This window comes from Alnus glutinosa, chromosome 2 (assembly GCF_958979055.1).
Source record: "Alnus glutinosa chromosome 2, dhAlnGlut1.1, whole genome shotgun sequence".
Classification (NCBI taxonomy): domain Eukaryota; kingdom Viridiplantae; phylum Streptophyta; class Magnoliopsida; order Fagales; family Betulaceae; genus Alnus; species Alnus glutinosa.
This window is the reverse complement of record NC_084887.1, coordinates 6,325,523-6,337,700: the sequence shown is the minus strand read 5'-3', so window position 1 is coordinate 6,337,700 and position 12,178 is coordinate 6,325,523. Positions and strand designations below refer to the sequence as shown.

Here is a 12,178-nt window from a genome sequence, read left to right as displayed (position 1 = left end):
TTACAACAATTTTATTGTATTTTTTATTTTTATTTTTTATTTTTTACATCATCTAGGTGTCAAATCCATAATAAATGGTTGAGATCCACATCTACTATGCACGTGGCGTACACATAGACCAGACCCAAGCAACTACGGTACACCTCATTCGCACCAAATATCATATAATAATTTTCTGAATATTTTGATGAATTTGCAAGAAAAACCGTTAATTTAGCCGTTAAAAGTAACCGACCCTTAAACCCCATCTAAACAGAAAAAAAGCCCATTATTTGCTTTTCATATTCTCTCTGCGCGCGCTCTGTCTCGTTCTCTCTCTCTCTCTCAGGTACTTTCCCTGCAATTTTTTTGCTTTTCACGCACTTTCGCTAATTTTTTCGTTTATCTGATTCAATGCTATGTGTGGTTGATAGTAACCTCTTGTTTCTACTGTTCTTGTTTCTTCGCTCAACATTTTCTCTTTCTCTTTCTCTTCTTTTCTTTTCTTTCCCATTTTATTGTTTTTCGTCACATGTTATTGAAAACTAATGTTTATTTGTGTATATTGGGACTTCTTTGAATGAAAGTGAGATTCTGGTACGATCTTTTTTGCAATGATATTAATTTCTTTAATTTTGGATTCTTCGGTATCACACGAGCACAAATTTGTAAAATTTTTGTATGTGTTTATGGGTTTGTGTATATGTTATTGTGGTATGGTACTCTAGGGTTTGAGCCAAATTAGGTCAGAAGAAATGTTTTGTGGTGATTTTTTTTTTGGGTTTTTGTTATAGAGGAATATGGACTAGTGTATGATCGCTTTATGAGATGTTTGTTGCTGAAATTCTACTTCATTTGTTTCTTTTTAGTATATGGATAGCATGTTATGTGATTCATAATCAAGCAATTATGCACATCCTTTAGGTTCATCTTAAGTTAGATTTTTGTAGAGCCTAGTAGTCTAATATAGTAATCATGTTGTACCTAACAATCTCTTTTATGCTGATGCTCAAAAGATATAAAATTTAACCATATAAAGTTTTTATTATGGAAATATATGCAGCCCATTTTACATGACTGGAACTTTTTCTTAGTTTTCACACATGTTACATCAAATTTTAAATGGAAAATTTGTCTACATGATATTACGGTAGAATAGAAACACTTTGCTTATTCTGTTTGCTTTACCCTGAACCAATTTGGTGCTTCTTGTTAGAGTTGATGTTCTTTTTTGATGTGAACTTGACGCTGCTTTCCAGTACAAGTTTTCTTGCAGGTTTCTTGTTCTGGAATTAATTATCAATGCCTAATGAAATTTTTTGCATAAATGATTGTCCCAGAAATGGCACTTTCAGGGGAGTTGGTTCAACATATTAAGCAGAAAAAAATCATGGGAGACGGTGGTTCTGGTTCTTCATTTTCTCTAAATCGTTCTGTTCTGGGTGAAATATATTTGTCAGAGGTTTTGGAGCAGCCAGGACATATGGCTTTACCTCATGTCAAGCATACAGAGAACTCCGCGAACTGTGAGGTGATTCTTGCTGATTCTCCAAGGACAGAGATGCTTGCTGTAAAGATTTCCAAGAAGAAGAAGAGGAAGAAGAAGAAGAAAGATAAGTCAACTAAAAGTTTGAATGATAAGACTGTTGATGGCACAGGACTAAGAAAATGTGGTTTAGACAGCGCAATGCCATCTTGTCAGCTGTCGGGGGAGACCGCGAACAATAATGCAACTAACTACGTGAAAGGCCTGAAGAATGATCTCCCATCTGCAGGTGTCAATCCTCAATGTGCACCATGTATGTCTGGAGTTTGTAAAGATCCGAGTGTTCCCATTGGCAAGAATCTCCCTGAATGTTCCAATGTCAGAATTCCTGATCTTACTGGAAATTATTTACCTGCTTCTATGAGGAATCATAGTAACTCTGGGTCCAACATCTGCTGTGCGGGTTATAAATTCAGCAAGCACGAGCCTGAAGAAGTAAGCAATAATTGTTTTCTGGAGAATCTGCAGGAGAACCAGTCTCCCAGGCTTCTATCTCAATGCAAGTCATACAAGATCATTAATTGCAAGTCTTATAAGGTCAAAGATTGCATTGCTTGCAACCGTGGAGTTACCAAAACCTGTGGCCGGTCTCAGACTGCCTGCAATCATCGTGGCATCACCCCAATTAATGATTTTAAATCTAATGACTTGGCTTCTCAAAGTGATGCAGTACGCAAAACTAAGAAGAATGCCAAGGGAGCACAAACCTACGGGAAAAAAAGATCGAATTTTTATTATGTGGACAAGGATGTTTGCCTGCTAGAGAAGAATCATTGGGTCAAGCGTAATTCATTTTCAAGAAGAGGATTGCTACCCAGTCACTTAATTTCCCCTCCAGGCTACAGCAATTCTGCACATGGAACGAAAAAGATGGTAGACAAAGAGTCATTTATGTGTAGGAAAATGCATGGTGGAGTAATAGTTGATTCTTCTCAATGGGCTCCTCAGCAGAGGTTGAATGGGGGATTTAATAAATATGTCTCATGGTCTTGTCAACCGGGTGCCTTGGCAACTGACTCTGGGAAATTAAAATCATATAATTCATTTAAGCATGAGAACTACTACAACAGAAAGAAAGGACAGGGAGGCTATGGAGGAAACTTCTTTAGGCTTCATGATAAGTCTGTTCCACTTCAAAAGGAATCATCACAGGTTCCTTATGAACTTTATCAGTATAAAAATGGTAATGCTGCACAAAGAACCATTTATAATAGCCAGCTCGCTGTATCTTATGGTTCACACTGTTTAAATTCATTTCCTGCCTTTTCGCCTGTCATACCGAAAAATGTACCTCACTTGACAAGTTTGAGTATACCAGGTCAACGTGTGCTAAATGATTTCCATCCATACAATTGCATGAAGATTCCAAGGACGGAAGATGTAGTAAGTCGGTCTTTTTCTGCATCCATAGACAGTGATATGTGCTCACACTCGAAATTTCGTAATGAAGACAAATATAGGCAAAATGGAGCAAGTGGAAAGAAATGGATTCCTGTTGGTACAAAGACATCCAGGCTTCTGAAACAGACTAGTTCTGCTGGTGAGTCCCATATGTCAGAAAATTCCATTGCCGAAGCAGATGGTCAGAAAGTTGAAAGTACTTTAAAGGCTGCTTACCAATTGCAACTAGCATTGGAGGGCATTCACCGTGTGATGGGCAATCCACTAGCAGAATTTGAAAGACTCGTCCATTCATTTGCTCCAGTTATCTCTTCTTCATGTGCGTATGAGAAATGTGCTGTTTGCATAGATGATCAGCTGTCTCATAGTCTCCTCTGCAAGCACCAGATCCCAAATGTATCACTACGTGTTGTTTGGAACTGGTACGAGAAACCTGGGAATTATGGTTTGGAAGTCAAGGCAGAAGATTCTAAGAACTTAAATGGGTTGCATATTGATTCCATAACCTTTCGTGCTCATTTTGTCCCTTTCCTTTCAGCCGTTCAGTTGTTTGGTTACCAACATCTCCCTGAATATTCTGTTAAACGTAGAGAACACACCAACCTTGAAATGCAGGACAAAGGAGAAGTTGAATCACACTTCTCTTTTCTGAAAACAATGTTTGACAAACAATGTTCAAAAGCTGTTGAGGTTAATCGCAATTCGGAAGAGGATATAGAACCAGCGCGGAACTTTGACACAGTTGAGGAACCTCTCAGTACATTAAAGGTTTCCCCATGTAATGAAAGTGATAATTTGAATTTAGATTCTTTACCTACCTTCTTTGATTCTGAGCTTGTATTTGAATTTTTTGAATCTGAGCAGCCACGGCATCGAAAGCCTCTCCACGATAAGTATGTGCTAGCCACTCTATTTTCCTCCTTTTTTTCTGCATAAAATATTGTATTGCTCTCACATCTGCAACTCAACAAGAAAATGCTGATTACTGGTTTAATCAATTGATGGGTTTAAATTTGTGGTCATTACTTATGTTTTTTTATAGGAAATTGTTCTGCAACCTAGTATTAATTCCGCATTAAGGGTTAATTTCTTAATTATTGCAGAATTGCAGAGCTCATTGATGTTGGAACTTCTAGTCATCAAATATATGGCGACCCTTCAAAGCTAGAACTTATGAATCTGCAAGAGCTACACCCTGCATCTTGGTGGGTACCAAAATAATTCTAGTTATTGTAAATATACTTGTTCTTTTTTTCACAACCGATCTTAGCTTATTTGCAAAACTTGGATCAATGGTTCTCAGGTTTTCAGTGGCCTGGTATCCAATATATCGAATTCCAGAAGGGAACTTCCGTGCATCATTTTTGACTTTCCATTCACTAGGACACCTGGTCCAGAGACACATTTCAAATGATTCTCTGAATAAGAACGTATTCTGCATTGCCTCCCCTGTGTTAGGATTGCAAAGCTACAATACACAGGTAAAGAGTTGACACTTATCTTACAGTCTGGAATCTTTACATCAGGATTATCTTTCTTGATATATAAGACTTCAATGATTGAAAAGGATAGATATCTGGCCTGAGCTATTAAAAACCATCAATGATTAAACATGCTAATTTCTCTATATCCTTAGATATTATCTTTGAAGATTGTATGTAGTAGGCGTTAGACTGTTACTAAAGAGTATTATTATCGTCTTAAAGCATTGATTAGAATTTGTGGACAAGAACCAATAGACAAGATTGATGCTAAACCTTTTACTTGATTTTTGGAATCTTGACCATGTTAAAGTTGAAGGCAAGATCTGGAGGATTGGCTTTTTATTTGTAAGTTTTATGTTCTATGGGCATGATATGGCATCCAATAAATTGAACATGGTCAATGGGCCTGGTGCCTTGCGAAGATGAGAAACTAAAATGACGTGAGATATTAGAAAGGTAATAAGCACTTTAAATGGCGGCAACTTATATATTGAAGGTTGTGTGGAACCTGGCTAATTATATTTCCATTATCTGTATTTTTTTTTTTTGGCAAACATTAGCCTCAGATTTGGAAAGGCTAGTGGTCTTTAGACAGGGATTTTTGTGGCTTCCGTGAAAATAATTTTAAAGATGAATCAGCTAGAAAATATATGTTATATGCAGATGTAACGATTCAGGGATAGCGCAAGCTACATTTGCGCAATTTGCAAATATATATCGAAGGTTGCGTGGAACCTTCGCCTGCCTAATTATTTTTCCACTATTTGGTTTTGTTTGCAAACATTAGCCTTGGGGAAAGGTTAGTGGTCTTTAAACGGGGATTTTTTTTGACTTCTGTGAAAATAGTTTTGATGATGAATCAGCCAGAAAATATATGTTAGATGCATGTGTAACGACTCAGGGGAAGCCCAAGCCACATTTGCACAATCTCCAATAGGATTAGTCAATTTTGTATTCTATAGAATCACTAATAAAGTTCAGTCTCACTTAGCAAGGAATTAATGTAGGACCTAATACCCATAAATGTCTTTACATCCGCTCATTTTATGTGGGCTATTCATTTAGTTAATGTGGGACTAGAGCATTGCAATCTCTCTCTCTCTCTCTCTCTTCCCCCCCCCCCCCCCCCCCCCCCCCCCCCCCCTTCCCTTAAATCCTGATGTCACTTATGGAGTTGGTCTCTCTCTTTTTCTTTGCCTTCTTTAGTTTATGTTTTCGATGCATAAGAGTTATCTCTGTTAAGCCAAGAACGAATATTTACAAATGACAGTAACTATGTGTCAAAGATCACATAGATTCATTTTGTTATTAACTTCAATCGGAATGGAGTTGATTTAGGAAGTCAAGGTTCACGAGCAATCATCAATGGATTTTACAATCCTGTATTTTGCTTCCTCCATTTTGCAAGCTGACAAGTACGAAATTGTCTAATAAACTTGGCCACATCATGTTTTAGTGAAGGCCAACAGAAATGATCTTACACCATGGTAATGGTCTTGTCATGCCAAAAAATTCCCAGCAATGCTACCGGACTTGCATGCAACTCTCCTTCCTCAGGGAAGTATTGGGCAAGCATAGTGATGCAATCAAATAATAAAAGAGAAATGCTAGAAATGCACCCCTCATCCCCCCTTTGTCTCCCCCTTTTCTTTAAACAAATTGATTTTAAGGAAAAAGTTGTCTTTGATGTCACATCAGAGACAACTTTTTCCTTAAAACTAATTTTTTTATTATAAATGGAGGATGAGGGGGGGGGGGGGGGGGGGGGGGGGGGGGGGGGGGGGGGGGGGGATGAGGGGTGCATGTGTAGCATGACTCATAATAAAAAGAACAAAAGAAAAATGATATGGGCTACTTTGTGAGAGCCGTGATTTCCAATGGCTACTTCGAGGGAGCCTTAATCTTCAAGATACCGACAAAGGTTCTAGGTCTTCATAATATTCAGCATGCTTCTTTATTGATTAGGGTTACACTTATATAGAAGACGGCTAGGTTATAAAACATGACCATTAGGTCTAGCCGTCATTACATTATGTAGGAAAATAACTAGAAATGAAATAAACTAATAGAAAACACATTCCTTATTAGCTAAAACACTTAGGGAAATAATATAGGGAGATTCTACTCCTTATTCACTGTTGTCTTGGGGATTGCCACGTGTGCTGCCACGTAAGCCCTAAAATTCTGAGTGTATCATCTCTCTCCCCTAACATCTTCCTTGTCCCCAAGGAAGAAATCAGGAACTTGAACTTGGACCATGTCTTGATCTTCCCATGTAGCTTCTATCGGGTCAAATTTCCTGGACACAAGCCTTTGCATAGAGTCGGAAGATTCTTTTTGATATATCTCTATAGCATATGGGCCACAATCTCTAGATATGGCAGTTTGGTATGTGCAATCTCCTTGTTCAGTTTTTGCCCAAAAAGGCGGAACACCACAAAGGAGGATGTAAAGGATTACTCCAGCACTCCAAATATCTATTTCTTGACCATACTTCCGTTTTAGCACCTCAGGAGCCATCATATACGGACTTCCAACTATCTCAGTAAATTTATCACCAGGTTTAAAGAATACTGAAATCCCAAAATCAATTGCCTTTGAAGGTGCTGTCTCCTTTTTTCCCTTCGTCAACCAAGCAAAAATCACGCCCGGCTCTTCCTTCTCCGTATCATTCTGTTTTAGTTATGGTTTTGTAAACATTACTCCATGCTCTTCCAACCTGTGCTTCCTCTCTTCTTTCTTCTTCAGATTCTGCTGTTCCATCCCCTTGATATTTTCAGCCCCTTCTGGATAGAGAGACAGGAACTCTCTTGGCCTGCTGGACCCATTCTTCAGCTTCTTTGGTTTCGGCTCAAACTGGTTGCTGGGTAGAACCCTGCTGTTGATGCCAAACTGCAGTGGATAGCTGCTACAAGAATTCCAGCAACTCCTTCCTTGACCACATGACCATCCGGGCTTGAAATATCCCTAGAAAAATAAGGCGGCATCGTGACGTCCTTGGTAGCCTTGCCATTGATTATATGGGGCATAAAATTCATACCAACAGAACCTGTGTTGGACTCTCTACCATTATGGGCAAAGATTGGCTTGTTGGAGAGGTGCGTGGTGGAGAAAAGCTTTCAATTCTTTTTCTGATTTCTTCCATCTGTTTGCTCGGTTCCTTTTTCCACGCGAGGAATTCTGACCGCAGCTTTTCCCACTTTACTTGTTCTTCTTCATTCCCGAAAAATCGGAAAGACATGGTGATGGTGTGGATCGGAGATTGTTGCAGAAAACAATCAACCTGGCTCTAATACTACTTGATGCAATCAAATAATAAAAAGAACAAAAGAAAAATGATATGGGCTACTTCGAGAGAGCTGTGATCTCCAATGGTTATTTCGTGAGAGTCTTGACCTCCAAGATACTACCAAAGGTTCTAGGTTTTCATAATATCAGCATGTTTCTTTATTGATTAAGGTTACACTTATATAGAAGACGGCTAGGTCATAAGACATAATCATTACGTCTAGCCATCATTACATTTGATGCAATTAAATAATAAAAAGAAACAAAAGAAAAGATATGGGCTACTTCGAGAGAGCCTTGATCTCCAATACAACCAATAAGGTCTATGTTTGATTATAATTCAGCATGTTTATTCATTGAGTAGGATTACACTTAAATAGATGACGGCTAGGTCATAAGACATAACTATTAGGTCTAGCCGTCATAATACAATGCAGGAAAATAAACTAAGAATGAAATAACTAATGGAAAATACATTCATTTTTTGATAAGTAAAGTATATTCAAAAGGCGCAAAGGGGCGCAACCCATAGTACACAGGACGTATACAAGAAACCCCTAATTCAAAGAAAAAAAAGAGCACCTATCTATAAATTCAAAAAAAGAACACTCATGCATAAGCTGAAATTTTTCTCTCCACATAAACATCGTTTTTAACATCATTCTCTTCAAGTTCATCAAATCAATCTCACAATCTTCAAAACAGCGTGCATTTCGTTCCCTCCAAACACACCACATCAAACACAATGGAGCCATGCGCCAAATCGGTATCAGTGTCTGATTACCCTTTTGCCCCCTCCAACTCTCCAATTCCTTATTAAACTAAATACTTAAGGAAATAAAATATGGAGAATTAAACTCCTTATTCTAGCTGGCTTGGGGTTGCTTGGTGGCTATGGTAGTGCCACCTAACCTTAGGAAAATCTGAATGTATCATCCCTCTCCCCTAACATCTTCCTTGTCCCCAAGGAAGAATTCTGGTTTTGCAAAAATCAGCCCTGCCCTTCCACCCTTTTCACTGCAGCTTCATTGATCAAAGGACCCTGGACCACACCCACAGTAAAGCCATTCCAAACTTTTGGACAGCTTTTGAAAAAGCTTTTACTGATTTCTCGTAAATACCTTCTTGCACACGAATTCTATTTGCACAAATGCATGTCTGTCCAGTGTTACGGAACTTCGTTGCAAGAGTTCCTTTTACTCTCTTCTTTACCTCTCTCGCATCACAGTGAACACGAGTGACTCCTAGAGGCATGGAGGCGCGGCGTGAGTTGATGACGGCGCGTTTGGAAGGTTGGGTCTGGTGCCTTCTAAATTTATGGTTGAGGTGGGCTGACTTGCGGCTGATCGACGGTGGTTCGGTGGAACGCCGGTGTGGATGGATTTTTGTTATTTCAACCGCTCTTTTCTTCCTCTTTTTTGTGACGGTGGTAGCCGGTGAGGTAGGTGTTATGTGTGAGGCTTGGCTTGCCGGAGAGGTGCGTGGTGGAGAAAAGCTTTCAATTCTGTTCCTGATCTCCTCCATCCGTTTGCTCGCTTCTTCTTTGTACGCGAGGAATTCTGACCGCAGCTTTTCCCACCTTGCTCGTTCTTCTTCATTCCGAAAAAATGGGGAAGACATGGTGATGGTGTGGATCGGAGATTGTTGTAGAAAACAATCAACCTGGCTCTAATACCACTTGATGCAATCAAATAATAAAAAGAAACAAAAAGAAAAGATATGGGTTACTTCGAGAGAGCCTTGATCTCCAATACAACCAATAAGGTCTATGTTTGATTATAATTCAGCATGTTCATTTATTGAGTAGGATTATACTTAAATAGATGACGGCTAGGTCATAAGACATAACCATTAGGTCTAGCCGTCATAACACAATGCAGGAAAATAAACTAAGAAGGAAATAACTAATGGAAAATACATTCCTTATTAAACTAAATACTTAAGGAAATAAAATATGGAGAATTAAACTCCTTATTCCAGCTGGCTTGGGGTTGCTTGGTGGCTATGGTAGTGCTACCTAGCCCTAGGAAAATCTGAACGTATCAATATTATGTAGGAAAATAATTATAAAGGAAATAAACTAATGAAAAATACATTCCTTATTAGTTAAAATACTTAGGGAAATAATATAGGGAGATTCTACTCCTTACTCACTGTTGTCTTGGGGATTCGGTACTGCCACGTGTGCTGCCACCTAAGCCCTAAAATTATGAACGTATCACATAGACGAGTCCCCTAAAAAGAAACCCATCTTGAATGACAAAAGGAAGGTGCCTGTTTTGCTGTCCAGCCATGATTTCTTCATAAATAATTCCAAAATCTTAATCAGAAACATACTCATTCTTCAAATGTTCAAAGCCTACACAACCTGTACTACCCGTCTGCCAAAGAATATTGTAAATGTGTCTTCCAGGTCAATGCATCGGCTGCTTTGTTATCGTACTGTTATGGTATTTAAGAACAAAATTGAATTCTTCCAAGTATGCAATGCACCTTTTATTAGCCTCCAAGCCTGCAAACCATACATGCCACAGTTCCTGAATTACCGTTCACAGCCCAGAACAGCCATTGAGGGACTTGATTTCTCTTCCTTGTTTCACCTCCAAACCAAATCTCTTTCCTTACCCTATTTGAAACCCTAAATTTCCTACTATTTTACAGCCTTTCCTACCACAAACCTAACTCCAGCTATACCAAAACCCTACAATAAACATGCTGTCTTACATTAATTTGGTATCAAAGCTTTTTTCTTGCATCAGAAATATATTTGATGGTTACATAATGTGACAGTGAAAATGAATCTGGATTCTTCAAAAGTTGGGATCAAGAAGTGAATGAAGCAAGTTCACCATTATCAATCCTACTAGTTTCTAGCTAAAGAAGCTATCATGGATAGGCCATCATATTTAGCGTTGCTAGGAGAAAGAAATGACGTATCTCATGGAAGAGAAGCCGCTTCCACGGGGGTAGCATGCTGAATCGAGGGGAGGAAAGATCATTCGTAGACCATTAGTATTTGGTTATTGACATTTTTATTTTGTATCTACTCTAAATTACCCCATATTTTCCTTTTGAATCTAACTGCTTTTGTTGTCGGTATTTAAATTCCATATATGGAAGTTGGTGCATCTCTCAGTTTATCATATCTGACTAAAACATTTTAGTGTACGTGTTCCTGTGAAGAATGTGAAATTGTTCAGAGCTTCTCTTCTCAGCTAATTCCTATGCTTATATTTTCTTCTGGCAAAGTATATTTGCAAATGATGTGTTGGTATAAAGCCTGACAAGCTTCTTTTTGCAGGGCGAATGTTGGTTTAATCCCAAAATTCCTGTTGAAACTACTTTGAAAGAATCAACACCTTTCAACATTTCTGAAATTCTCAAGGAACGACTTCGAATACTAGAGGAAAACGCATTACGTTTTGCTAGAGGTTGTGTTTGCAAAAATAATGTGATGGCATTCAACCGGCAGCCAGATTATGAGTTCTTTATTTCTCGGAAAAACTGAGGTAGTTTTGTCTTGTACTATCTTCTGATGAGCACATTCTTATCTGCATTTTCTATGGTAGAATTGCGTCACTTTCACTGCAGATATATTTGTAAAGTGTGGTAGGAAATAAGGCAAGTTACACCTGTTAGGGCAGTCTCACTATTGTATGTTAGTTTTTGTTGATAATTGGAAACTTGAAGTAGTTGTTGAAAGCTGCAGAAGTTTAGTTTCAGTTTTGTATAGCCAGATGGCTTGATGCAGCTGTTGAATTTCATTACAGTTCAATCTAATAGGGTTATCCATTTCTGAATTCAGATATAGATAAAGAATACTCTGCACAAATCATTAGTAGATATAGGGTTATCTCACTTTTTTGTTAAATCGGAGATTTCATTGTAATATTGGATTTTGTGAAGGTTCTACAGTTGCCCCATCTTTCTCTTGCAAAATTGTTTTTTTTTTTTTGGGTCACCAGAAAATCACCAGGCTGCCGTTATTATATAATGATTAATTACAAACTCAAAGTTTCACCAGACAAGCCTCCATTGTCTAGTTAAGAGAACTGTTATTATTCAAACCATGATCTTTTTAGGGGCGAAGAGAATTATCCCCGGAAAATATGGTGATTTTCTTAATGAAAGAAAACAAGATTATAGTAACTATTTTGAAAACTGTCAACAAAAAGGCTACCTTTTGAAGTTTTTAGTGGATCATTCAATGGAAGTTGCAGATCGAGAATGCAGAATCATATAGGAACAGTGTTTATTATTGGGAAAGCCAATCAGGCATGCTTATCCACACCAAGAAAAGACGGACTAATCATACACATTAACCCGTCGAGTTATTATTCTATAATGCTGAAATTTCAATTTCAATTAATTCTTGGATTAATCATTGTTTAAAATAAAAACTAAGAGTTGATTGAGACTGGCACGTCTTGTAAGATAATTATAGGATAAAAAAATGACATATAACATTTCTCTAACAATT

General features: G+C 38.1%; 1 protein-coding gene across 3 annotated transcripts; it reads left to right on the top strand.

The window, feature by feature from the left end:
* The first annotated feature begins 1,241 nt into the window (after positions 1–1,241).
* On the top strand, positions 1,242–11,524 carry LOC133860136 (uncharacterized). 3 transcript variants are annotated; one of them, XM_062295807.1, is made up of 5 exons: positions 1,242–3,694; positions 3,791–3,819; positions 4,030–4,131; positions 4,230–4,407; positions 11,000–11,524. In XM_062295807.1, the coding sequence occupies exons 1-5, from the start codon at positions 1,307–1,309 to the stop codon at positions 11,204–11,206; spliced, it is 2,904 nt and encodes a 967-aa protein (XP_062151791.1). In that variant the 5' UTR covers positions 1,242–1,306; the 3' UTR covers positions 11,207–11,524. The 3 variants fall into 3 exon arrangements, 2 of the variants coding, with proteins under 2 accessions (XP_062151791.1, XP_062151790.1); XR_009898870.1 differs by lacking the exon at positions 11,000–11,524 and having other exon boundaries at positions 1,242–3,704; positions 4,230–4,268; XM_062295806.1 differs by having other exon boundaries at positions 1,242–3,819.
* The last annotated feature ends 654 nt before the right edge of the window (positions 11,525–12,178 follow it).

Bases quoted from the DNA above. Each gene is read 5' to 3' on its own strand.
- LOC133860136 (XM_062295806.1), top strand. From the start codon at position 1,307: ATGATTGTCCCAGAAATGGCACTTTCAGGGGAGTTGGTTCAACATATT. The intron at 3,820-4,029 runs GTATGTGCTAGC...TAATTATTGCAG, and splicing joins CGAAAGCCTCTCCACGATAA to AATTGCAGAGCTCATTGATG. The intron at 4,408-10,999 runs GTAAAGAGTTGA...TTCTTTTTGCAG, and splicing joins TGCAAAGCTACAATACACAG to GGCGAATGTTGGTTTAATCC.